This window comes from Lissotriton helveticus, chromosome 6 (assembly GCF_964261635.1).
Source record: "Lissotriton helveticus chromosome 6, aLisHel1.1, whole genome shotgun sequence".
NCBI classification, from domain to species: Eukaryota; Metazoa; Chordata; class Amphibia; order Caudata; family Salamandridae; genus Lissotriton; species Lissotriton helveticus.
In genome coordinates, this window is record NC_136067.1 from 710,823,512 (window position 1) to 710,847,366 (window position 23,855).

At 44.8% G+C, this 23,855-nt stretch overlaps 1 protein-coding gene across 1 annotated transcript in view; it reads left to right on the forward strand.

Moving 5' to 3' along the window:
- Window positions 1-23,855, forward strand: part of ORC3 (origin recognition complex subunit 3) — a 308,070-nt gene that overhangs the window by 143,966 nt on the left and 140,249 nt on the right. The window contains exons 11-12 of the mRNA XM_078648189.1: window positions 9,982-10,045; window positions 12,521-12,637. Coding sequence (XP_078504315.1) covers window positions 9,982-10,045; window positions 12,521-12,637 — 181 coding nt within the window. The remainder of the gene's footprint in view (window positions 1-9,981; window positions 10,046-12,520; window positions 12,638-23,855) is intronic.

The window sequence follows — 23,855 nt, forward strand, 5'->3', positions numbered from 1 at the left end:
CATGTGAGGAGGTAATCATCTCCTTAGCTAGAATTAGCAAGAGAGTGTATACTTGTTTCGTTTGCTAAGAAAACATAAAGCCAGAATTTGTGGACATTTTTTTCAGTACTGCTTTTGTGAACCTTCTTTGAAATCTCTGGTTCTGAACATCTGCCACAATGGTATTTATCATCATGCTTGATTTCAGAATGACTTCCCTTTGCTTTCAAGCCAGATTCTAAATATTTATTTATTTTAAAGGTTTTATAAAGCGCGAACATGACCCTTACGGGTATCAGACTGCTGTACAAACTGGTGAAAGCACGAATAAAACCAACACAATGGTACAAATGATATAGTTAAGTCAACACACTACCAAACAAAGGGGGGAAACAAACAAGGTCAGGGACCGGAGGAGTCGGCCCAACCAGTACAGATTCAGAAGGGCCATAGAGCGAGATAACAATTTAACAGACCAGCATAAAGTAAATCGAAACAATGGTGTAAGATAAGCATCAAATCTGTACACAGGGGGGCTTGAGAAGGAGTACAGGTTGATGCTGTTAATGTTCACTCAAGAATAGCCATTTTAAATGTTTCTTGAAAGATGCAGTGGAAGGATTGGATCTGATCTCGGGAGGAGGAACGTTCCAAATTCTTGGAGCAAGTCCGGTGAAGGCACGATTGTAAATAAATTCACAAACGATGTAATTATCTCTGCAGCAGTCCAAGGTAAATGGAGTTTCAGTAATGTATACATGACAAAATAACTATTTGGAACACTGAGCGAAAAGAGTCCGATGGACACAAAGAGGGGGGGGGGGGTGTTACAAAACATGTAAAGTAGCAGAAGCAGGTGAAAGTGATAGTGTTTATTTGTTTTTTGTACGACAGAGTAACATTCAGAAATGCTCCTACGTTTTTTCACAGAATTTATGGTGTTTGGAGCTTTGCTCAGTTCAGAAGGCCAGCAGGAGGGACTCCAAATAATGGATGCCCCTCCAAAAAGGAGCAGCTCAGAGTTTCTATTAATCCATAAAGTAACAGCTGAGAGATAGGCATGAAAAATAGAGGGAGCGACAGAAGACATTTCAGCAAAAGAGACAACAATCTGGGTGACATGTGTCTGAGATGAACCGTGTGTAAGAAAATTGTCCCAAATTAATTCGGAACGGGACTAAAACATCATCTGTTTGGGAGAAGGTTATGAAAGAAGTGGTGGCTAAGTTATTGTAGGGAAAGATTGTGGGTGTTGGTGATGCACTCAACAGAGTAAGGCTTAATATGCTCATGTTCTCCATTAAATTCCTTCAGATTTGTTAACCAGGTCACACCAAATGTAAAAATCCCCAAATAATTGAAAATTAAAGGATTTAAGCATTAAAGGGCAATTATTCTCTGCAAGTGCGATGTCAAAGTTGGAGGCTGTGGCGTGGGGGGCAGATACACAAGTAATTCCATAAAGGAAATCTTGGACGAGTACCTTGGTTCAGCCAATAACGTCTCTGCAACGTTTGAAAAGCAGGCTGTTTATCGCCATCAATTAGAAAGAAGACTCCAAAATTACTCTGAATCCTCCACCTGTGAGGTTAAGCCTAGCCTGTGTAATAATTCAGCAATCAGTAGGAAAGGCTATTGCAATTTCATGGCCCGATGTATTCCTGAACCAGGTTTTTGATATAAACAAATTGAGTGGGTCTTAAAGTAATGCAGGTTTGTCCACATGGCAGGGCACTAAATGAGCCTTCACTATCATACAAAGTGCCTGGGGGAGAAAACGGATGCTAGTCTATACTTACTGCTGAGTCGTTTGGCAGAAATAGTTGATCTTATATTAATGAAAAGCTAGCAACCTGCTTGTCAGCTGTGCAGGTCCCAACATCTATACTACTATTATAAAGGAAGAACTTTGAGGCGGGTAAACTCGGGAACCACAGCGCCAATCCACACACCCGATACATCGTTGGAATCCTCAGGGTGTGCAGATGGACATAGGCTATACAAATTAAAAAAATACGTTATATTTAAAAAATTTACATTTAAAAAAAAGTAGTCCCCTCGAAGTAGCGCCGGCCGCGACCTGTGTGCTGATGTCGTCCAGGAGCGTGAGGAGGAGCGGCGTCCAGGAACGCGAGGAGGAGCTGCGGACATGGCGCGGGGGAGGAACACTGACGAGCGGCACACAGGCGGTAAGCAGCAGCAGGCCGGCGGAGCGGCGAGGAGCACTGAACTGAGGAGCGGCACTGAGCGGCGGACATGGCGCGGGGTAGGAGCACTGACGAGCTGCACACAGGCGGTGAGCAGCAGCAGACCGGCGGAGCGGCGAGGAGCACTGAATTGAGGAGTGGCGGATGAGGTAAGGCTCCGGGGGACAATGTCGGGGCAGGCGGGGGACCCTCTGGCATATTTGTGCTCAAGCTCCCGACTCCCGCCGGCCGCTCCATACTCTGTGAACTCCTACTCTTATCCTTGCAACCTCTGCTCATCCTCACCTCCCTGCAAACAGAGCGCCAGAGCCCCACTTACCCAGAAAGCTCCCCATTGCCTGAAGCGCTGCTGCTGGCCACCACTGCAACACTGGGCCTCTGGCATAATTGTGTGAGGTAAGCCTCCGGAGGACAATGTCAGGGCAGGCGGGGGTCGGGGCAGTGGGGGGATGGGGCGGACGGGGGCCCGGGCTGCTGGCCATAGTCGGGGCAGGCGGGGGTCGGGGAAGCCTGATTGCTCCCGGACAAGGTCGGGACGGGCTGCTAGTATCTAAATATGAGGAGTTAATCTAATGAGTAAGACTTGCAGGAGGGACAAATGGCGGCATGCCCGGTGCCTGGCACTGCTCTCCACTACTCTCAAGGTAGGGAGGCATGCAAGAGCAAATGTGCATTTGTCGTGGAGAACTGAAGTGATCACCTCCTTCTTTTAAGTCCACCTTCATGGTTGCACTCTCACCCCTTCCAGTTTATCTTACTCATCCCTCTCCCTCTATACACGTGTGTTGCCTGCATAGTAGTGTCTTTCCATACAGCCAGTGGAAACACTTGAGCCATTGTTCTCAAGCTTTCAACTGTCTTGGTAATAGACATTTTGTCACTTAGTTTGTTTCACAGCTCTTTGTGTTTTTTTAGGTCTGGACAGAGACAAAAGTGTAGTAGTATTGCAGCTTGACGAGTGATAAACATGGCAGAGGCATGAGGCTGAGGACGAGTTAGACTCAAAGAAATAGTCTAAGTACATTTGTGTGTCTGTGTTTGCATATATTAGCATATTAAAGCCCGACCTATTGACTTGGCCAATGCTTGCTTTTTTAAGCACTCTAATGTGCTTTAAAATGTGCATTTGAACTCCAGTTAAATTAATTTGAGATTTGACAGAACAAGATTGCGTATTATACGTGAACACCGATAGTTCCAGCCACCCTATGCTAAATCCTTTGAAATCCTGATCGAGAACTGCTCTACAACCGCTACTCCTGCTTGACTGGGAGCCCTGGTGTTGGGGTTGACAGTGGAGACCAGTGGCTAGAGGTCTGGAGCTGTATTTTGGCACTGGCACGGTCTGGAATGGCCGGCAGTCATATTTCACAGGTGCACTTCTTCAGCAAGACAGGCCTGTTGGTGGTCAAGGCAGACTGGTGCGTAAGCGACCTGGGTGCCCTGATTGCAGCGCTGCCTGCTCCTCGACTGGAGACTGCACGTGGCCCCAGTGGCCTAGCTCCGAATTGGAACCGGAGGCATTGCATTGGAGAGTATGGCCCGCTGACTGACGTCTGAGGGGAGCACCGGTGGGACCATCTTGTGGGGCTGATGCTGCGACCGGTGGCTGGCCCTTTACATTTGGAGTGCACTTCCCGGAGGGGTGTGAGGGGCCACCGATAGCACTCATTGGGTGCGGAGAAGCCCTGCTGGATGGAGGTGCTGCAGGCCAAGACCCGGCGGTGAACAGCCTGTCTGCCTCCGGTTACCCTGTGCTGCCCTGCCTTGGTAAGGGTCCACAGGCACTGGGGCGTGCTGCTCTCTGCCCCTCACCCCTCCTGGCAGTTACCACGGACAGGGTCTAGTGTAGGAGATGACCTGAGCTTTATTGCCCGTAGGCCCTGAAAGCCGGGAACCAGATACCCTTATGGCGCTGGGGTCGCCTGACAGGCACGTGGGGACTGCGAGTCAGAGCTCCTGCACCCGTGGACTGGACCTGGCTGCTTCATGGGCCCAGGTAAAGGCAACAGCGAAAGTGTAGGGACCCCTCTGTGCTGTGAGGTGCAATTGGTTGAGCCCCAACAGAGACAGGCATGCTGCCATAGGCATAGAGAAAGCAGCCAAGCCCACAGAGCACAACACCATGATGCAGTACACAACTCTGCTGGCTTCGTCTTTCGATAACAGGCAGAGGGGGATGGTGCGGAGGTCTTCCTGGAGGGATGGATACTGAGATTATATGCTTGGAAGGCCTATCACGGTTGTTCACAGTTGAAAGAATTCATAGGGCTCTGATGGCACGTTCACTCCTTGGCTCTATTTGAGTAAATAATGACAATGGGGACTGCATACTGAGGGCCACTAGACTGGCAGAGTGACGCACCTTTGGGAGCCATGCCTTATCTATCTATCCCAACTACATTAGCATGGTTCAAGCTCAAAGGAAATCCTATGTGGAGATGAAACAAAACCTCAGGGCAATGGGGCTCCATACATATTATTTTTCCAGTGCACTTAATGGTGCCTGCATAGAGCAAGAATCACTTCTTGGATGAACCGAAGGAGGTTTGGGCCTGGCTTGAGGTTTGGGACAAGACAGGGATCCAACCACCAGAGACCAGGCGCAAATAGCAGCCATGGCTGCACTGGAGAGGTGGAGAGAGACTGTATGAATCCGGCAGCATTTGCGTTCCTGGGCATAGACCTACTTCAAGGGTTACAGTCCAAGAGGACGGAACAATGGTCCGAGATGGAGAGTCTACATCAGAGGAACTTGAGACGCCCAGGGACGGCTGCGGATTGCTGTAGAGCCACAAAACGGATCCACCATCCTGGCGTAGCCCCCCATGACACGCTCTTGCGAAATTGAGGGTGGGGATTGCCTCCAGGGTGAGGGCTTGGGACTTAATTGGTGAAGAGGCCAGAAGGTAAGACTTTGAAGATTGCTTGTGGATTGTCGCCTAATTATTACATATTGACATGAGGCTTACATTGTTTCAGCGCTCTCACTATCAATGACTGGAAGAGTGGGGTGATGTCTGGAGCTTGCACTGCACTTTAACACAAGGAAGGATGAGGTCTGTGTCCTGGGTTACCCCCTCCCCCAATGATAGGACCTACCCCTCCTAGAGGGTTAAAGCTAGCAAGTTTTCATTAGTGTAGGGTATCCTGTTAAGGGGCGCGGTTGGTGATTTGTAAGCTGCTCGCAAGAATGTGGTACTTATTACTTGTTCCTATTTTCTACTTTGGATTTGTTTGTTAGCTAACAGGATTTTCTGACTCTGGAGGATCACAGAGTGAGGGGGAGGGGGACTCTGGTACACAATCACACTCTGGTTATAATGCATGGGTGATACTTAGGTGGACCACATGTTGGGGAGGTTTGGAACTGCATGTGGGGAGGTGGTGGAGAACACTGTCTATTTTGTGGTGGATGTGTTGTTTTTCTATGTGTTCTGTTCAATAAGCAACTGCAAAACTCGACGAGGGAGTCCGGGACTGTAGGCATTGACTGGGACCAGGCTTGGACAAAAAGAAGTACGGAGAGGGATTGGATCTGACCCTAGTGGGAGGTCACTCATGCCCACTGTTAGTGATCTTTGCTAATGTGCTGCTGTCTTGGAATGTCTTGGAATGTTCAGGGTCTCAAACAGATATCCGAAGCAATGCAGAGTGTTATCCTACTTCTGACGATATAAGGGTCTCATAGATAGGTTACAGGAAATGCTTCAAGATTTATCAAAAGGCAACCATGCCCACATTAGTGTTGAAGACAGCGGTTAATAAATTCAGAAACATGCAGTCTCATTCGTCCTCACTTTTGGGAAATGTCCTGCCTCCTCCTAGGCTTTAATTCCTCCTAACAAAGTGGTCAAACTTTAATTAAAAAAAAGGTTTTACCCAAGGGCATTTCATAATATCCTAATGCAAATACCTCTTGGTGGTCTAAAGATTAGCCTGCTCATCTTATTCCCTGAACTAATTTTCGATTGAAAGGCATTTGTTACTGCTTTCAGAAAGGAGTCGTTGGACAGTGCATTCTTCTTATTACGGTGTCACTCCCACATCATTTGTCCTCACTATCTAGCTGATTTATTTAACAATGTGGTAGGAGCATGAGGCAGTAGGATTGGGGAACATGCATGGCAGCTTTCTCCTAGTATATTAGAAGAAAAATACTTAGAGATGAAGATATACTATGGAGTAGTGTTCTGTGGTTACCTATTTTGAATACGACCCTTGTACAGTAGGGCTCGACTCAAAGAGCTTTATTATATCTATGAGGTCACCTCCAGCCCTTTGTAATACTCATATGTCCTTCACTTAACTGACTGGTATAAGAAATCTAATTGATATTGTGAGTTCACAGTTTGTTGCACCAGGCTGTACCCTGTTGTTTTGATCTTTTTTTGTCACATCAGCTGAGTAAAATAAGCCAGACCTCACACCCACCTATTGTTGTAGTTCTATCTAGGACCCTAAATTCGATAGTCCTGATTTATGCCCTTATGTGGTTATAATAAATAATATCCTTATAAAGGCATAAGAATCATATCCATATCCATATATATATAAACCTCCAGCAACCTGGGAATTCCCCATTGCTTTTGTTTTGATTTCATCCTAGAACTCCTGTGAGCACTCTAAGAACGGCCAGTTCTTGGTGACATCTTCATTGACGTCTTATGTCCAACCGTACGTCAAACCCGGCACCTTTCAGGTATAAATATACCAACGTTGCCTTAAGCAAACACACGGTGGTGGTTTTGGAGCAGAGCAGCTATCTACTTGCCCGAGAGCCCAGCTGATGCGAGAGCCCATGGACGCTGCCCCTCCTCTTTGACGCACTGAAAGAGACCCTGTCTTTTGTCCTGCCGAGAAATCCAGCTCCGGTGTTTCCAGATACCTTCGCGGGTTACTGGGATATCGAGTCCTGAGAGAGAGATACCAGACCTCCTGCTTTCTATTACCCAGGTACGGAGCTGACTAAAACCTTAGAGAGAATTCTTGACTCAGATTCTTGGCAAAACCAACTTAACTTAAACTGCTACTTACTTACTCCTTCCCACGTAGTAGGCTTAGGTCAGGTACACCGGGGTAGGCGTATTTAGAAGCACCAGTTGAGTACGTTAGTCAATGTATATAAGTATGTATATATTTTATCTATTTTAAAGTATCTTATGGCTAAGAAACCATATCGATGCTTTTACAGTTTTATTTCTTAATCCTCCTTTTACTGTACGCACTTTACTTTACTATGAGTATTGCAATTGTGGCAATTCATTGCTCTTGTATGAGAAACAAGACTGCTCAATAAATAACACCTTTTATTGAAAACGCCCGTCTCTCTTTTCTCTGCACTCTGGTGAAACTAAGTATGCACACTTGACTGAGTGAAATAGCTGTCTATCGTTTTCACACGACTCTAGAGATGCACTCTTATTCTGAGGGAGCAAAGTTGTCATGTTATATGGTTGTCAGAAGCTAATCCCTTCTTGTCTATCCAGGGAGGTTAAACTCCTCCTCGCTTATTCGAGAAAGTTTCTAGTGACCTCTGAGCTAGCTGGCAAAACTTAAGTCTAATATAGTCAGTAGAGACCTAGTCAGTCCTACGTCTACACTGCTGAATATATTATTCCAATGCGCAGAGCCTATTGGGAATATAGGAACTACACTACACTATGGCTCCCGAGAGATCAGAGTCTGCCCATCCTTGTGTGGAAGGGTGACGAGATTCAATGGTTGTGCAAGCTACAAGAAACAGCGCACAACATCTGGATCTGGTCAGGTACAAGTCAGTGTAGAAAGTCCTGGTTTTCTGTATTGAAAAAAAGGAGAAAGAGGGTCTTGAGACCAATGAGTATCTGCCTCTTTTCAGATCTTTTCTCCTTCAGGATTGTTTAAAGATGGCAAGTTTTGCCAAAATACTCTTGAACTCTTGCAGAGTCAATAGCCCCTATCACAATTGCCTTGGGTGCTCTGTTCCTGAGTTTATAATTTCTACCAGACGTTGTACATTTTCCTGCTTGGAGGACTTGTCATGAGTCCCGTGAGAGGTACTTCTCAGCAATGTTTGTATATTGGTCTCCATTAGAGAGAATATAACTGTAATCGAGGCTTGGTTTCCCACCATGACTTCATTTTAATTGGACAACCAATGTCAACATGTCGAGCCATGATTGCGACTGATGGTTAGAGGCAGAGGAATATGGAGCCACTTGTATCAACAATTACCTAATTGCGATTTTCTGCTAATTGCAATTAGGTAATCGCGATTATAAATGTATAAACTCCAAGAGTTTATATAGCGATTCGTAGGGAGTCGCAAATTGACCTACCTCATTAATATTAAGGTTGCAATTTGCGATCCCCTAGGAATCGCTAAAATTATGGGGATGGTGGCTTGCTGGGGTAAGCAGACCACTATGTCCGTGATTATTTTGAAATAAAGCAATCTTTATTTATTTAAATGCTGCCCGTTTTCCTTAAAGGAAAACAAGTTGCGTTAAAAAAAAAAAAGTTTTCTCTTTATGTTTTAAGAGTAGGCTGCTCTTAAAAAAAGTTTTTGCACACATTCACAAAGGGAAGACTCCTTCCCATTTGCGAATGGGTTACCACCTACTTGAAGTAGGTGGTAAAATGCAAAAGGTTTGTGACCGCATTCACGGTCACAAAACATTCTTCTATACCGCTGCAATGCGCTATTTTGAAGGGACACCCTAAATACGCCCCTTCCAAATACCGAATCTCAAACCCATTTTGTGATTCGGTAACATGTTACAGAATCACAAAATAGGATTTGATACATGTAAAAAGCCTTTTTTGCATTCGCAAATGGACCGATTCTGTGAATCGACACGTTTGCCAACGCAAAATTGGTTGATACATGTGGCCCATAGTTTAGTGGAACAGCCCTTTTTCCCACCTGCTCCGTTAGTGAAATATGTGCAGTTTGTTATGACTGAGAGACTTCACCCCGACCTGAAGGTGAGCTATGTGTGGTAACCATGTTTTGTACACGAGAGGATGGACTAGTCATACCCCAGATTCCCATTGTTTATCTGTGAACCCAAGATGGTGGTTTATCATGGAAGAGTGTTTTAGATCTTACTGGTAACTGTCTCCCTTTCCCCCAACATGATAAAGCTGTAATATGGCAAAATTTTACCTACTGGACAACACTTAGCTTTAGGAGTGGCAGTGTCTGCCCATCCTAGAAAATTGCCACCTTGTTGGGTGTCAGGTCAATGGCTTTTTTTATTTGTATATTGCACACTCGCCTAAATAGAGCTAATTTTTTAAGTGTTGCATATTTTTTTTAGAGAAAGGAGTGAAACGCAGAAGGAGATTGTGAGGCATTTTCTCTGGATGTTGGGGCAGTGGATGGTCACTGGGTGGCGTCCTTGCAGGATACTTGTGTTTACCACTCTCTTTGTCTGTTTGGTTCTCCAAGGATAATAACAGGCAATATTCAAAGCAGCTAGCTCCTTGAGATTGTAGAAGAATTATGGCTTAGGTGCACTAATCACACTAAATAGATTATGTGCCTTGTAAGAGTTAGATCCTTTAGAAACTAATGTCTCAATTTAGAGGATAGCAGCATGGAGTGAAACCACAATATCTGCCTTCATCTCTTTGCCCCTCCACCCCCTCCCTGAAATAAACACCTTTTAATTAGACAAAATGTTTGCAAACTTGTTATAGAAAGTTGGCCATCTGTGCCTGAGTGACCTAGGCTTGAGTGTTGAAATGACAGTGAGCACAGCTGGTGTAGTGCATGATTGGTTGTGATGCAATATATTTACTCTTTCAGGTATGTTGAAAGTCAAGCGCCAGAAAAACAGGTGCAGCTGCTGACGTGTGACAGTTCTGTCAAGGTATGCTATTTCGGTTTTTTGAACACTTGACTTCACATTTCATCCTAGTATGCAAATTCAATCCCATCAACACCATAATCCCACATTTACCACACCAAGCCTCATCCCTGCCACTTCTGATACCACTAGAAGCACTACGTAGTAACAATATAGAGCAAGTTCCACCACAACCCTCATATTTTCTTGTGCTTGTAAGCACAGCTTCTGGCTTGGTAGATAGGCTCTACTCTCCATTCCCCTAACCCATTCCTCTATCAATTGAGAGGAACCTGATCTCCAGTGTTTGGCAGTATCCTTGGCAAGAAGAGCGATCTTTATCCATCCTCTATAGTCCCTGAGGGACATAATAAATTCTATGAAAGTTACACCAACTGGCAAGTCAAAACAACACAGGCCGTTCCCTGTTTCTTTGTCGGAAATGGCTCCACCGCCACATCGAGAAATTGATGGTCAACCTTGAAAATACTTAAATTGGGCCCATAACTTCTGGAAAGGTAAAAAGTGGATTTTAGTTTCATGATGTCTCCTGATTTTTATATTGTTGGATATCCTATTAAACGGAATTTGTGGTAGCCAACTTGCAAAGTAATTCAGTCTTTCATAATGCAGTCTGTGTCGATACAGAAGGAAGGGACTTTGCCAAGTGTAACCCCATGACAAGTAGGGATTTTACATTAAGAAAACTCTGACAAAATAGGGAGGAAATGTATATTGAGAACTATCAGACAAATGCAATAGGTGGAGTATTACACTGTCATCTCTTAAAGATAGAATAGGAAAGTGTTTTACACTGTGAATTCTGTGACAAATATAATAGTAAATGTTTTATATTGTAAACTCTGTGACAGACACCACATGTAGTTAAGGAATGGCTCGAAAGGTCTGATTTTCCTTATGTTCATTTGTAATTTAATGTATATTATTTAGTTGTCAGTAAATGAAATACTTCTTTTTTTAAAGTTAAAGCTCTGCATGTCCATTCTGTTCTTTGAAGAGTTGTTTCTAAGCCGCACGATCTCCCTGAATAGCACTGGTGTGCCCTGCCCCCAAACCAGTTCCTATTTTCCCATGTGAACTTTATTGGAAGAACATTAATGTTAGCCACTGCCTCATATGGAACCAGTCCTGATGCTTTCCATATCCCCTGTTCACTCTGCTGTGCCACTGCAAACGCCTAAAGCTGGAGTGCCTTTTGCTGCTGAAAAACAACAATTGTGTGTTAAGCCTCATGTGCCGGTAACAGCAGGGTAGGTACGGTGCAGCATGATGTGCTGTGGATTGCCTAGTCCAAAGATGGCCACCGCTTCCAAACAAAATTATGTGACCGCTTGTGGAGTGGGCTGGTTAATGGTGCATTTTGCAGTACATAATCCAATACAGGACCTCTAAAGTGTGATTCCTGACTCTCCCCCTGTCGTTATTGTGTTATGTATTGTTTTGAGCACTACTGCCTTTGCACCCATTTGAGATTTTTTTTCAGCAGTCTTTTTTTATATGGATCATGCTGATTTCTTGAGAGTTATCTGTCTAAGATCCCTTTAACATTGTAAATGATTCTGACAACCATTTAAATTATACATGGCAATTGGAACATCGACACTTTTAAAATGGCACTAAAACATATTTGAATTTTTAGTCCATGCATAGATTAAACCTCCTGGCCAAAGTAACCTCTTTTCCCATATATTCTAAATGTGTTTTATAGCCTTCAGTTTATTAGCTTTATGACTCACTTTTCATTGCCTGCATTGCACTGTTTCACTGCATTGATCATTGCACCATTGTTGCACAGTCAGATTTCACTTTCATGATGATATTCGTCTTTCCAGATTGATAATAAGGGAAGGGTATTACTGTTGTGTGTAAATGTGTCTGTTCTAACTGATGCATTATAGAGCAGTTAAATGTGGTTTCTCTGGGGGAACCACTTATAGAATTAAAAGGATAGTGTCACAAAATGCATACTTCAAGTTGTTTCAGGCCATATTTGTGCAGAATTTGTCCATCTTCTAAGCTCCTGGCCACTTCCTCTCCAGGTGCAGTTTTTATGGGCTTCAGTCATTCCCGCCATTCCAACTAATTGCAGGACTTAGACGCCTGCATTTAGTTGGCGCCAGAGCAGTTATTGGAACGTGCTATCCAAAGAGGTTCAGTGACTGAAAATAGAAAGACTTGGGTAGCGACTAAAAAGATGAAGACTTTGGCAGTTCCCAAAAATCCTCATGCTGAAAGCAAAAATGCAAAATGGAAGTAACCAGCATGGATGATTATGCACAGGAATATGTTGGCATCATTTCTTCTTGTGTGTGTATTTTTTTTTGATTGGTGGGATATGTCTTAGTGCTTATTTTTGGGATCATCTAAGTGCTCTCAACTACATTTTCTTTAAGTCTTTTGCTGATTAAGCATGTCTGGACTCTTGAATGTACTTTGTTTTGACAGTTGATTGCTCAATGTTTTTTATCTTCTTTTCAGGAAATAACTGAGAAATTGCTGGAAGACTTACATGTTTACCATGAGAATTATATCCCAGTTCTAAGGTGCCTCCATAGTTTCACTTCAATCCTTCCAAAATATCCATTAGGCAAACAGGTGAGCACGATGATTCTCTATAACCTTCGTTCTGTCTAATTTGGTTAATCATCTGTTGATTATTTCAGTTGAAAATATTTGTGTGAAACGAATGAGTTTTTACTTTGCATTGTTTTCCCAGTAAGGTTACTCTTTTTGTGCCAATCACTTTGGTTAACAATTTATCAAAAACTCATTTATGTATTTTTGGTATTCAAATTTCTCACATGTATATATTGCTGCTGTTTCAAGCATCTACACATATTAGTTCCAGCTTCTTTATGTGCAAAGAAGGAAGAAAATTCTTCAGAGAAAAGTAACAGAAGTTTGAGTAGTGTAAAATACTATTTGTCAGTGCCCCTCTTTAAAGGTACTTTGCTGAAAACGTACTTTTACTTCTAGAAACTCAATGCTAAAGTAATCCATTTAGCTAATGTATTTAATGCAGTTGTGTACATTATTCAGTAATGAATATTTTGAATTAAATATTTTTCTATATTTGAATAAGCAACTAAATGTCACCAACATACTATGTGATTAGGCCTTTCTTCCATGAATGTGGCCTGCTTATGTGAATTTCCTCAAATTTGACCATAAAGGAATTACCATATGCTGGGACAACGTATAGCGTCCTTGAAGTTTGTGAAAGAAAATAGAGACACTGCTATTCAAAATAGTTACGGTATAGTGTGAAACGTTAGAGTTGAATACAAAAATATTCCTTGTTAAATTTGCCATTCTATTGCTTCAGTGCCTCTGGTGTGTAAAATCAACATATAAATTGAACTTGCATTCATTGTACATAAAAAAAGGATTCTCTTGTTAAATTCTTTTGAAAATTACTTCATCTTGTTTGTAATATGGTATGCTAATAACCAACTGTTGCAGAAAAGGGTCAATTAATTTGGTCAGTTGGTTCATTAATTGATTTGACCAAGATGGTAGTTGGTCTACACTGAGGGGCCAATTAAAGATTTATGAGTTTCAGTAATATGCATCAGTATGGTATTACTGGAAAATTCAATGTGTAATATGCTTTGGGTTTAGCCAAAACACCATCCCATTTCCTCCACTTTTTCAAGGTTAGTAATGTTTTTTTTTTATTTGAAAGGTTGGATCTCATCAAGTGGTAAATAAACATTATATTCATCTGACTCTGACTCATAGAAGAGGTCTTCAAACACTAGTCTGAATGGGTCGCTCTGGGGACGTACAAGCAGGGCAATTATATCTCATACACAAAATAACATAAGCGAAGCAACGGTGTCCACATTTTTAAAAGAATCTTCTTTATTGTGTTTTTTTTAACTTCATATTCATAAAAACAGCCTCTAGCCAACACGTTTCGTTTATAAAATGACCTTCTTCAGGGCTTTTGTACAAGATTGCTTGTTTGAGAAATGTAGTGCCCACTTTGCAGTTTTGACAAGGAATCAGGTGTCATTTTGGAGGTACATTATACCACATTTACCTTGGAAAGATACTACCAAAACTCAGATAAAGAATTCATTAAAATTCTGAAGCATACAGATTATATTCTATAATCTGCTGACAATACACAAATATACAAAAGTCCAGTGCTGAAAAGTTACCTTCTCAGAGTCCAGTTCGCGGCAGAAGAGGCTGTGAAAAGAATGTCGTGAAGGGTCATTAAGCAACGTGAAGAGTAGGGCTGGTGTCGCAGATTGTCGTTGCTGTAGTGTGAAAATACGGTTGAGCCTCGCGGACTGTCGTCTCTGGAGCTTCACACTGGCAGACACCTCAGGCTGTTTTTGCTGTAGCGTGAAGTGCAGATCTCACATTGCAGGTCATCCATAGCAGTCGCAGTAGGATGAAGAGTTTTGCGCTGGCGATCATTACAGGTGGCAGAGTCCCACTCCAATTGGCCTGTTCACGAAGAGCCCAAAACCTCAGAATTTCTCCTTTTTCTTATGACCTAGTGTACACTGATGCCATCCAAGCATCCAGGATCTGGGTTGGCACCTCTTTGTGACTCACTCAAGCAGAGGCCAGCAGGGCTCCGGCATGTCCAGTTGCAACAGGTCAGCGGGCATTTGCAGGGTGACTTCTGAGCTTGTTAAGTCCCTGTAGCTCAGAACAGGTAGTCAGCCAACTGACCCTTTGAGTCACTCGGGTTACCTTGGGATGAAGGGAGCAGATTCAGTCTTCCTTCACAGAGCGCATAGCAAGTCCTCAAGCAGCAGGGCAGATTTCTGGGTAACAAGCCTGCCTCAATCAGCATGGCAGTCCTCTGGGGAACAGCCCTTTGTCTTCTGTAGTCTACCCAGTGGCAGCTGCTCGCATTGCGAAGTGGCGGGGCAGGGGAGGAGGGAAAATACAAAAAAAGGGAAGACCATTAAAAAATATCAAATTGTACTTACTTGCGGCTCCGCCGGCCGCCACCTTGCTTCTCTCTCCCAATCCTCGGTTCCCGGACGTCCAGGAACTTAAGACAAACCCCAACCCTCATATCCTCCAGTTTAGTCATCATCCCCTTCAATATTACTTACTTCCTCCATTCCTCCTAACCAAAAATTCCTATAATATGTGCAATTAAATAAAGTACAAACATAACCCAACCCTTGTGTTATGAGGTGAGAAAGGTGAGGTTAAAGAGATGAAGACACACAGGGAATTGAGAGGGGTTGTAAGGGTGGTATTTTGTTTTAGTTAATTTGGGTAGATTCGTGTTTTTAGCATTAGTTCATGTTGTATTTAGAAACTTTTTTGGTTGGGCTGAGAATGTAAGATTAAGAGGATGTTTTTGAAACACATGGGTCGGGTTATGTTTGTATTTTATTTAATTGCACATATTATATGCATTTTTGGTTAGATGGGGTTGAGGAAGTAATGAAGGGGATGATGACTAAAATGGAGGACATGAGGGTTGGGTTTTGTCTTTGGTGGGGTAGAGAGGGGTGAGGGTTTGAGGGTGGAGACAGTGGGATATATAAAAGGTTTTTTGAATAGTCACAATGTTTCGGATTGTCAGTTGAGCAGCTATTCTTTTCATTTGTCGTAGTAACCCCTGAAAAAGAGCTGTCCGGTTCGAAATGCATTGGGCAAGTTTATGAATCTGCTTGAAGCATGGTTGACCTCACGTGCCGCTGTTAGAAGCCTGGATGGGCAGCAGGAAGCATTTGAAACTGTCTGAATAAAGTATTCTGGCGCAATCATGCTGTCTCTGGAGTGAGAATATAAACTGGAAGACGGATGACATAAGGAATGATAAACATTATTGGTAAAATGAAGTGAAAAATGGAGAACCTGTGAGAAAGTGGTTTATCTACAAGGAAGATTTTCCTCATTACGCAGTGCGACAGTCGGGTGCAGGAGTGAAGCACCCATTTTGGGTGTATCTATGATATGAGCAGTGATTTGGGACGGTTCACTGAGCTGCTCGCACGCACATCAGAATACGAACATTTAGGTAAAATGATTGAAATTTAAGGGAAGGAGTGCATTCGCATACTTAACTGTTTTGTGCAACTTTCTAAAAGTGGCATTTTCAAAATTGTGCCTTTAAACCCGAGTTTACCATTAAATAGGGGTTTTGAAATACAATTTATTTGAGTCCAAACACATCATTCCTATATGTTCCTAATCTAAAGTTAATACTTATTAAATGTAATAATATAACCCAGTGGGAGAGATAGGACTTGCAGTAGTGGAAAAACTAATTTAGACGTTTTTCGTGACCAGGACATATAAAACCTAAACACACATGTCCTACTCCTTAAATAACATGCACCCTGCCTAGTGCGCTGATTCAGGCCTACCATAGAGATGACTTATATCCTTTAAAAAGGAAGGTTTAGGCCTGGCAAAATGTTTATTTTGACAGGTCCTATTGACAGTTTAGAACTGCACTACAGGTTTCTGTGGCAGGCCTGAGACGTGTTTTATTGGGCTTCTTAAGTGGGTGGCACAATGAGTGCAGGCCCACTAGTAGCTTTTGAGGCTTGGGTACATGTAGTACCATATACTTGGGACTTATAAGTAATTAAATATGCTATTCATGTGAAAACCAACTGTACCATGACTAAGGGCGAGAGCAAAAGCACTTTAGCACTGCCTAGCAGTGCTAAAGTCTTAATGCCATCAAAAACTAATTCAGAAAACAGGAGGGTGAAAGGCAAAAGGTTTGGGAGCAACCCTGCAGAGGGCCAAGTCCAAAAAGTATGTTTAAAAATTAATTTTTTCTAGTCTATTAACTTTTTTAAATAATAATTATATACATATATATTTCAACATAAAAAATATAAAACAACACAGCTGCTTAAAGGCTTAGTCCCCCTAGTGGGGGAGGTCTGACATTTACGCATGCAGCTACACTGTTCCTAGTATTTTTCAAACACAGGAGAAAAAATCCTGGATCCATACAGCTTCATTTAAAAATCTATTCATTATTCCATATGAGCGAAAGAGAACACATTTCAGATCTAATGTAAATGTTTCTCATTGCTGGAATGTGCGTATGAGATCTTCTCCTGTGCACGAATATATATATATATATAATTTAGACTTTTAAATTATTTCATGTATTTTATTTTAGATTTTAGGGGATGCTGTTTTATTTCCCTGCCTCCCTTGTTTTCAGTGGTAATGCACTGCAGTATCCTGAGTGACAATCAATCAATCAGAATATTTGTAAAGCGCACTACTTGGATCTGGCGTTTGGGGGTGTAGAAGCTGAGTCATCTGTTGAGGTATGTTGGTCCGGTATTGTGGAGTGCCTTGTGTGCGTGGGTGAGGAGCTTGAAGGTGATCCTCTTGTAGACGGGTAGCCAGTGCAGGTCTCTCAGGTGGGGTGTGATATGGCTGTGGTGAGGGATGTCAAGGATCAGGTGTGCAGAGGAGTTCTGAATGCGTTGAAGTCGTTTCAGGAGTTTGGCCGAAGCTCCTGCATAGAGGGCATTTCCGTAGTCCAACCTGCTGCTGCCAAGGGCATAAGTGACAGTTCTTCTTGTTTCGGTGGAGATCCACCTGTAGATCTTGCGGAGCATGCAGAGGGTGTTGAAGCAGGAGGACGAGACGGCGTTGACCTGCTTTGTCATGGAGAGAGTAGAGTCGAGGATGAACCCTAGGTTGCGTGCATGGTCTGTGGGTGTTGGAGCTGTTCCCAGTGTGGTCGGCCACCAGGAGTCGTCCCAGGCCGAGGATGAGGACTTCTGTCTTGTCCGAGTTTAGCTTCAGTCGGCTGTTCTTCATCCACTCGGTGACGGCTTTCATTCCTTTGTGGAGGTTGGTTTTGGCGGTGAGGGAGTCCTTGGTGAGGGAGAGGATCAGCTGGGTGTCGTCGGCGTAGGAGATGATGTTGAGGTCATGCAGTCGGGCGACGTGGGTGAGCGGTGCCATGTAGATGTTGAACAGTGTTGGGTTGAGGGATGAGCCCTGGGGTACGCGACAGATGATCTTGGTGGCTTCGGAGCGGAAAGTGACCATATTTGGTGCTTGCTCACTCCAAGGATGAGCTGGTGTACATTTATCTCTGTTTTCATACATACAGGGCTGTAGTAACTTTAGAATTGTAGTTTGTGAATAATAATGATCTTACGGTTTTGTGGGTGTGTATTTGTATTAGCATGTCCTTCCCTAAACCCCACCTTAAATTTCCCTAAATCCCTCCCATTTAGTGTTAAGTATTCCTCATTTCCCAGCCACATCCCCTCAACCCTGCTGAACGTATTAATTTACTGCTGAAACGTATACCTATATGTGGTGGACCATGATTGAGATCTCCAGACAGAAAAGCTAGGGGAGACAGAGATCTCTGCCCATAGGTTTGTAGTATGTGAGTAGTACTACTTCATGCACCACAAAATTCAATTTGTTAATATGCCCCTTCATATTTAGACCAATGCAGAATATTATTGCAACCATATTTGATGGCTTATAGGTGTATGGGCAACATCTGTTTTGCATTCCACCTATACTTTATTCAGTCTTATTCTCCTGAAGAAACACAAACTGCACTTTTGTGTTATTTAAGTGTTATGTTAATACACTTAATTAAGCCCAAATTCACGATCGGTTTCTTCGCACTATGTAATTGAGGAAGTTGCTAAGTTACTGATGACCAAAAATGTTGTTGGTTCATTAAATGCTGGCAATGAAGTGAACTTAGATTTTGGATTATTTTGATGGACAAATCACCTCTCCCACTTTAAACTCTTTTTATTTTTTAATTGCATCAGTATTTACCACAATTTGTAGTCCAATGCCTTAATCCATGTAATACCTTTACCTTGTTCTCCTTCTCCCTACCATTGCCACCTTGCCTTCCTGTCACAAGATAGGATCCCTCTCCTTTTCTCAGTCTAGATGTCCGTCCTAACCAAAACTCTACTGAACACACAAGAAATCAAGAGGACAATCCTAAGACACAAGAAAAAAGCAAAACAGTAATTGTACTAACCTATTTGCTAATCTTGGCTTCTGAAGTAGAGGGCTACTCGCCACAAAAAGCACTTCAGTGCCTCATCAGGGGTCGTAAACGCTATATAGGTTTGTAGCGGGGAGAGCAAAGACTTAACCCAGCCATATTAGCAAGAGAGCGACTGTCTCAAAAGAAAAAGAGGACATTTATAAAAATAAAACCCTACATACCACGTTCCATTTTCCGTGCCCTTCCTTCTCCCTCGCCACCCCCGCAACAAGGTTCCTTTAGAATTACAATTTACATCAGTAGCCTGTTTTCAGAGCTTCCCCCATGTCAAAGGCATGGCTTACAATGGTTCTAATTCTGGCGCTTCCTCCCCCACTGAATCCTCACCGAGCAAACTCAACTTTTTATACCAGTTTTTTCTCATTTTGCCTACCTATCCTTAGTATAATAGAGATTGAAATAGACTGGACATGTGTTACAAGTACTATTTTTACTCAGCTCATTTAAAGGATGTGCAAACACCTGCATCCTGCTTTTATAATAAAAAAATTGTGCTCTGTTGTTTTCTGAATTCTCATTTAGCGATTTCACTGGTTCGGTCATTTTTAGGTCGAGGACTGTCGCACTGCGTAGCAGTGGGCGGAGCCCGAGATTTAATGTTTCTTAGAGGGGGCTTGGAACCCGCCCCTCTTCTCCATTGGCTGGCTTCCTAAACGGAGGCCAGTCATTGGAGGAGAGGGGCGTCACTCCCTTTAAGCCCCGTCTTTTTCGGATTCGGGGGGCGTGTTTTCTAGGTTCTTTCTATCTGTGACGTCATCCGTCACTCACCCAAAAACACGCCCCGATTCCGAAAATTTCGGAGCTTTGCGGCAGCCATTTCTGCCCGACCGCGTCCGGCCCTTGCCCCCGCCGCGAGTGAAGGAGGAGCTGAGACCGGCAGCTTGGTCTGGCGTTAGCTCCAGGTTAAGGTAACACTAAGTGTTTTGCTTCAGGTTGGTGGTATTGCTGTGGTATGGGTTGCGGTGCACGGTGGGGCAGGGTAAAAGTAGTTATTAGTTACCATTACAGTTAGGAGAAAGTGATGTTAAAAATGGCATTAACCCGGGTAAATGAAGGGCTATTCTTCAGATTAAGGGCCCCATTAAAGAAGGGTTTAAGGTAAATGCCAGAGGCTTGAACAGTGATAAGATACGGATGAAGTTAAAGTATTAGGGTTAGTGAAATAGTTGATGTGAAGGCGTCGGTCTGAGAATCAAAGTTCCTTTCGCCCCCACTAAACTCTGGCTCCAGGGTCTAAAGAACGAGGCATAGCGTCCTAGCTCCCGGAGGCCTCACCGGAGGTATCCAGCGCTGCATGAATGCAATGTGAGGGGCTTGCGCACTGCAGGCCTCCGTGGCCCATCTACGGCCCTCGGCCTCGGTCCTGAGACTGCACTCGCCCGAGGGTGACCCGCTATCGCTCTCCGCGAGGAGCCCCTGCGGTTGACCGAGGTCACAGGCGGATCTCTCCCTTCCTTCTGGACGCGGGCTCCCTCCCTCGAGGCTGTTTCACACAGGCACTGTCAAGTGGCCTCAGGGCCTCTGGATGGCGACAGCAGATACCCCCGCCCGCTATAAAAGGGCCAGAGCCCCGCCTCAACAGCCATCTCGCCAGCACTAGGAGCACCTGCTGAAGCCCCCTTGTGATCTTGGGTGCACGCTGGTTCTGTTTGGCGCTTCGAGGCCTGCTGCGGATCATGCTGGAGGTGACCCTGGTGTTGGCGGTCCTGCTCCCGGCAGCGATGCACGGGGAGAGCCCCGACAACTCGCTGGAGAGTGGGGTGAAGATGTGCGGGCGGGAGTTCATCCGTACCGTGGTCATGTCCTGCGGGGGGGTCCCGGTGGAAGCGCTACTCCCCGGAGCCGGGCCAAGGCAGCACCAACCCCTACAGTGAGTACTCATGGTGGGGCGGGGGGTCTCCCCAGCTACCCTGTCTGCCCCTTTCCGACCCTCACTAACTCTGTTTGTGCTTTTGTTTCTCTCCCTTTGCCCTCTCACCTGCTGCCCCCCTCCCCCGGTGTCTCATACTCTGACATGCTTCGCCTCTCCCTGTCTCTCCCTCTGCACGATCTGTGCTTTCCTGTGTCTCTCTCTCTCTCTCTTCCGCTTCCATGCCCTTCCTTCGTCGTGTGTTCTCCCTTTTCTTACTTCCTCTTGTCTCCTCCCAACACTGATTCTTGCTCCATCCTTTCTGTTTCTCCTTCACACTCTGTTGCATCCCGCTGTCTCTCACCCCCTTCACTTTCTCTGTCTTCTTTTATCTTTGTTATTTATTTCTCTTTCTCCTGTTTCCCCCCCCCTTCTCTCCTTGGTAGCAAACCCGGCGCTCAGCTGGCGCTATACAGGGTGCAAACACCGGCTGCTCCTCTGATTGCCTGTATCTGGGCGCGGCGCTAAATTAGACGGCAAAGGACGTCGAAACTGGAAACTGCACTGCACATTTAACTCCCAATTTAGCATATAAAGGGAAATTATGTCGACCTCCCCAGGAAGAGATACATCCATGACATTTCTTCAAAATTAAAGCCCCCCCCCCCGTCTCCAAATTCAAGAAAGGGCTACAGAGAGACCCTGATAATTAAATAATGGACCCGCTTATTCCTCACAACTGAGAAGCGACAGACTCTCACTCTTGAGTGAAAGCCCCTGCAGTAGAGTGATACTTCGCATACTTGTAGTGTGATACTCAGCATCCTTGTAGTGTAACAGGGCATCCGTGGAGCGTGACATCCCCTCCCGGCTGCGTGACAGAACCACTGCTGCAATGTGACAGCCCGGACCCCTGCATGGTGATTGTCCTTCCTCGTAGTGAGACAGTCCCACCATTGCTGTGAGAGATGGGCCTCTGGAATATGACAGCCACTGGCTGCAGCCCCTCGCCCAGGCTCGAACCAGGAAGCGGCTGTGAGGTCCGTATTTAGGTTCGCGGCTGATGCTGGGGTAAAAGATGGGCGGGAGATGTGTGCGTGGGAAAGAGCGCGGGGGCTCAGGCGAAGCCGGGGATTCAGGCCTTGAAGCTGTGACATGCGGGAGGGCACTGACTGCGGCCTTTCTACAGCGCGTTCCTACCTCTTGTCGAGGCCTGAAGGCGCGTTGCAGTGTGGCGGAGCAGCGATTACTGTTGCACCAAGGAGCTGTATGTAGATTGGGAATCCTGGAGGTGTGGGTCATACCAGCAGGCTCTGAGTGGTGGTAGCGATTGTCATAGGATTTGTAGTGTGGGGGGGTCTGTGTGTGTGGGGGGGTCTGTGTGTGTGGGGGGGGCTCTGTGTGTGTGGGGGGGCTCTGTGAGCGTGTGGGGGGCTCTGTGTGTGTGTGTGGGGGGCTCTGTGTGTGTGTGTGGGGGGCTCTGTGTGTGTGGGGGGGGCTCTGTGTGTGGGGGGGGCTCTGTGTGTGGGGGGGCTCTGTGAGTGTGTGGGGGGCTGTGTGTGTGGCTCTGTGTGAATAGCTTTTTTGTAGGTGACTATGTGTGGGTGGCTCTGTCTGTGTGATGGTGGCTCTGTATAGGTTGCTCTATGTGAATGACTCTGTGGGTGGCTCTGGGTGGCTCTGTATGTGTGTGTGGGTGGCTTTGTGTGTGTGGCTCTGTGTGGGTGTAAATGCAATAGGTCATGCATTTACGAGCGATTAAGCTATTGGCATTGTAAATGACAATGCCATTTATTTAACGATTAAGCTATTGGCAATGTAAATGACAATGCCATTTATTTATGATTTAAAAAAAAAAAAAGTAAAATGTCATGAGCTATGCCAATAGCTCTACCTTTAATAATGCCGAGACCATTGCATTGTAAATGCTTGTTCTGGATTGTCACAGCCATGAGACATCCTGTGACTCCTTCCTTAAAGGTGAAGGTTTTAGACTCTGGTTCTGTTTAATCATCAGTTGTAAAGCTGGTGTATCCACTTCACACACCCCTCATCACTGCCCAAAGAAATTTGCCTCCTCTCTCCAATTTGGAAATGTAGCCATCTGCATACTTTCACCTGGACTAAGCATTTGTTACTGTTCGTTCGTTATTGGCTTAGACATGTATGCACATATATTAAGTCGAACTAAAAAGAGGGCATCAAAAACAACAATACAGTTTAAACTAGTCTACTTTACATGCTATTAGCAAATAACTGAAAAATTAAAAACATTCTGTTGATTACGCCTACGTATAGCAGAGTCTAAAAAACAGCCTACCGAATGGCATACATGAGAACTGAGTCTCTGTTACTACTTTTAAAACTCTTTTTATTGAGTCGTACTGAGCTACATCCTAAAGAGAATAACCCTTTTTTTAGGTTTCGCACTGCGAAGCTATCGCGAAACGATCGTCGCTGCAAAACTCTATTGTGATCGTTTCTGCTTTCAAGGAGTCAAGGGAGACAGGAGACAAGTGATGTGCATGCGCTCGTAAACGGATCAGGTCACGCGCGCTTCCTGTCTCCCATGGCTCCTTAGAAGCACACACACACACGCACGCACGCACACACACACACACATACAGACCACCCCGCCGCCGCGCATACACACACTCACACACACACACACACATGCGCGCATAGAGAACCCTCCCGCCCCGCCGCCGCCGCGCATACACACACGCACACACATATAGAGAACCTCCCCCGCCGCGCATACACACACACACGCACACATAGAGAACCCCCCACCCACCCCCGCCGCCGCGCATACACACACGCACACACACACACATACATACAGAACCCCACCCCCGGCGCTTACACACACACTTCCCCTACCTCGGCTCGGCGTGTCTTCTCAGCACAGCGTGTCTTCTCAGCACAGCTTGCGCAGGGAC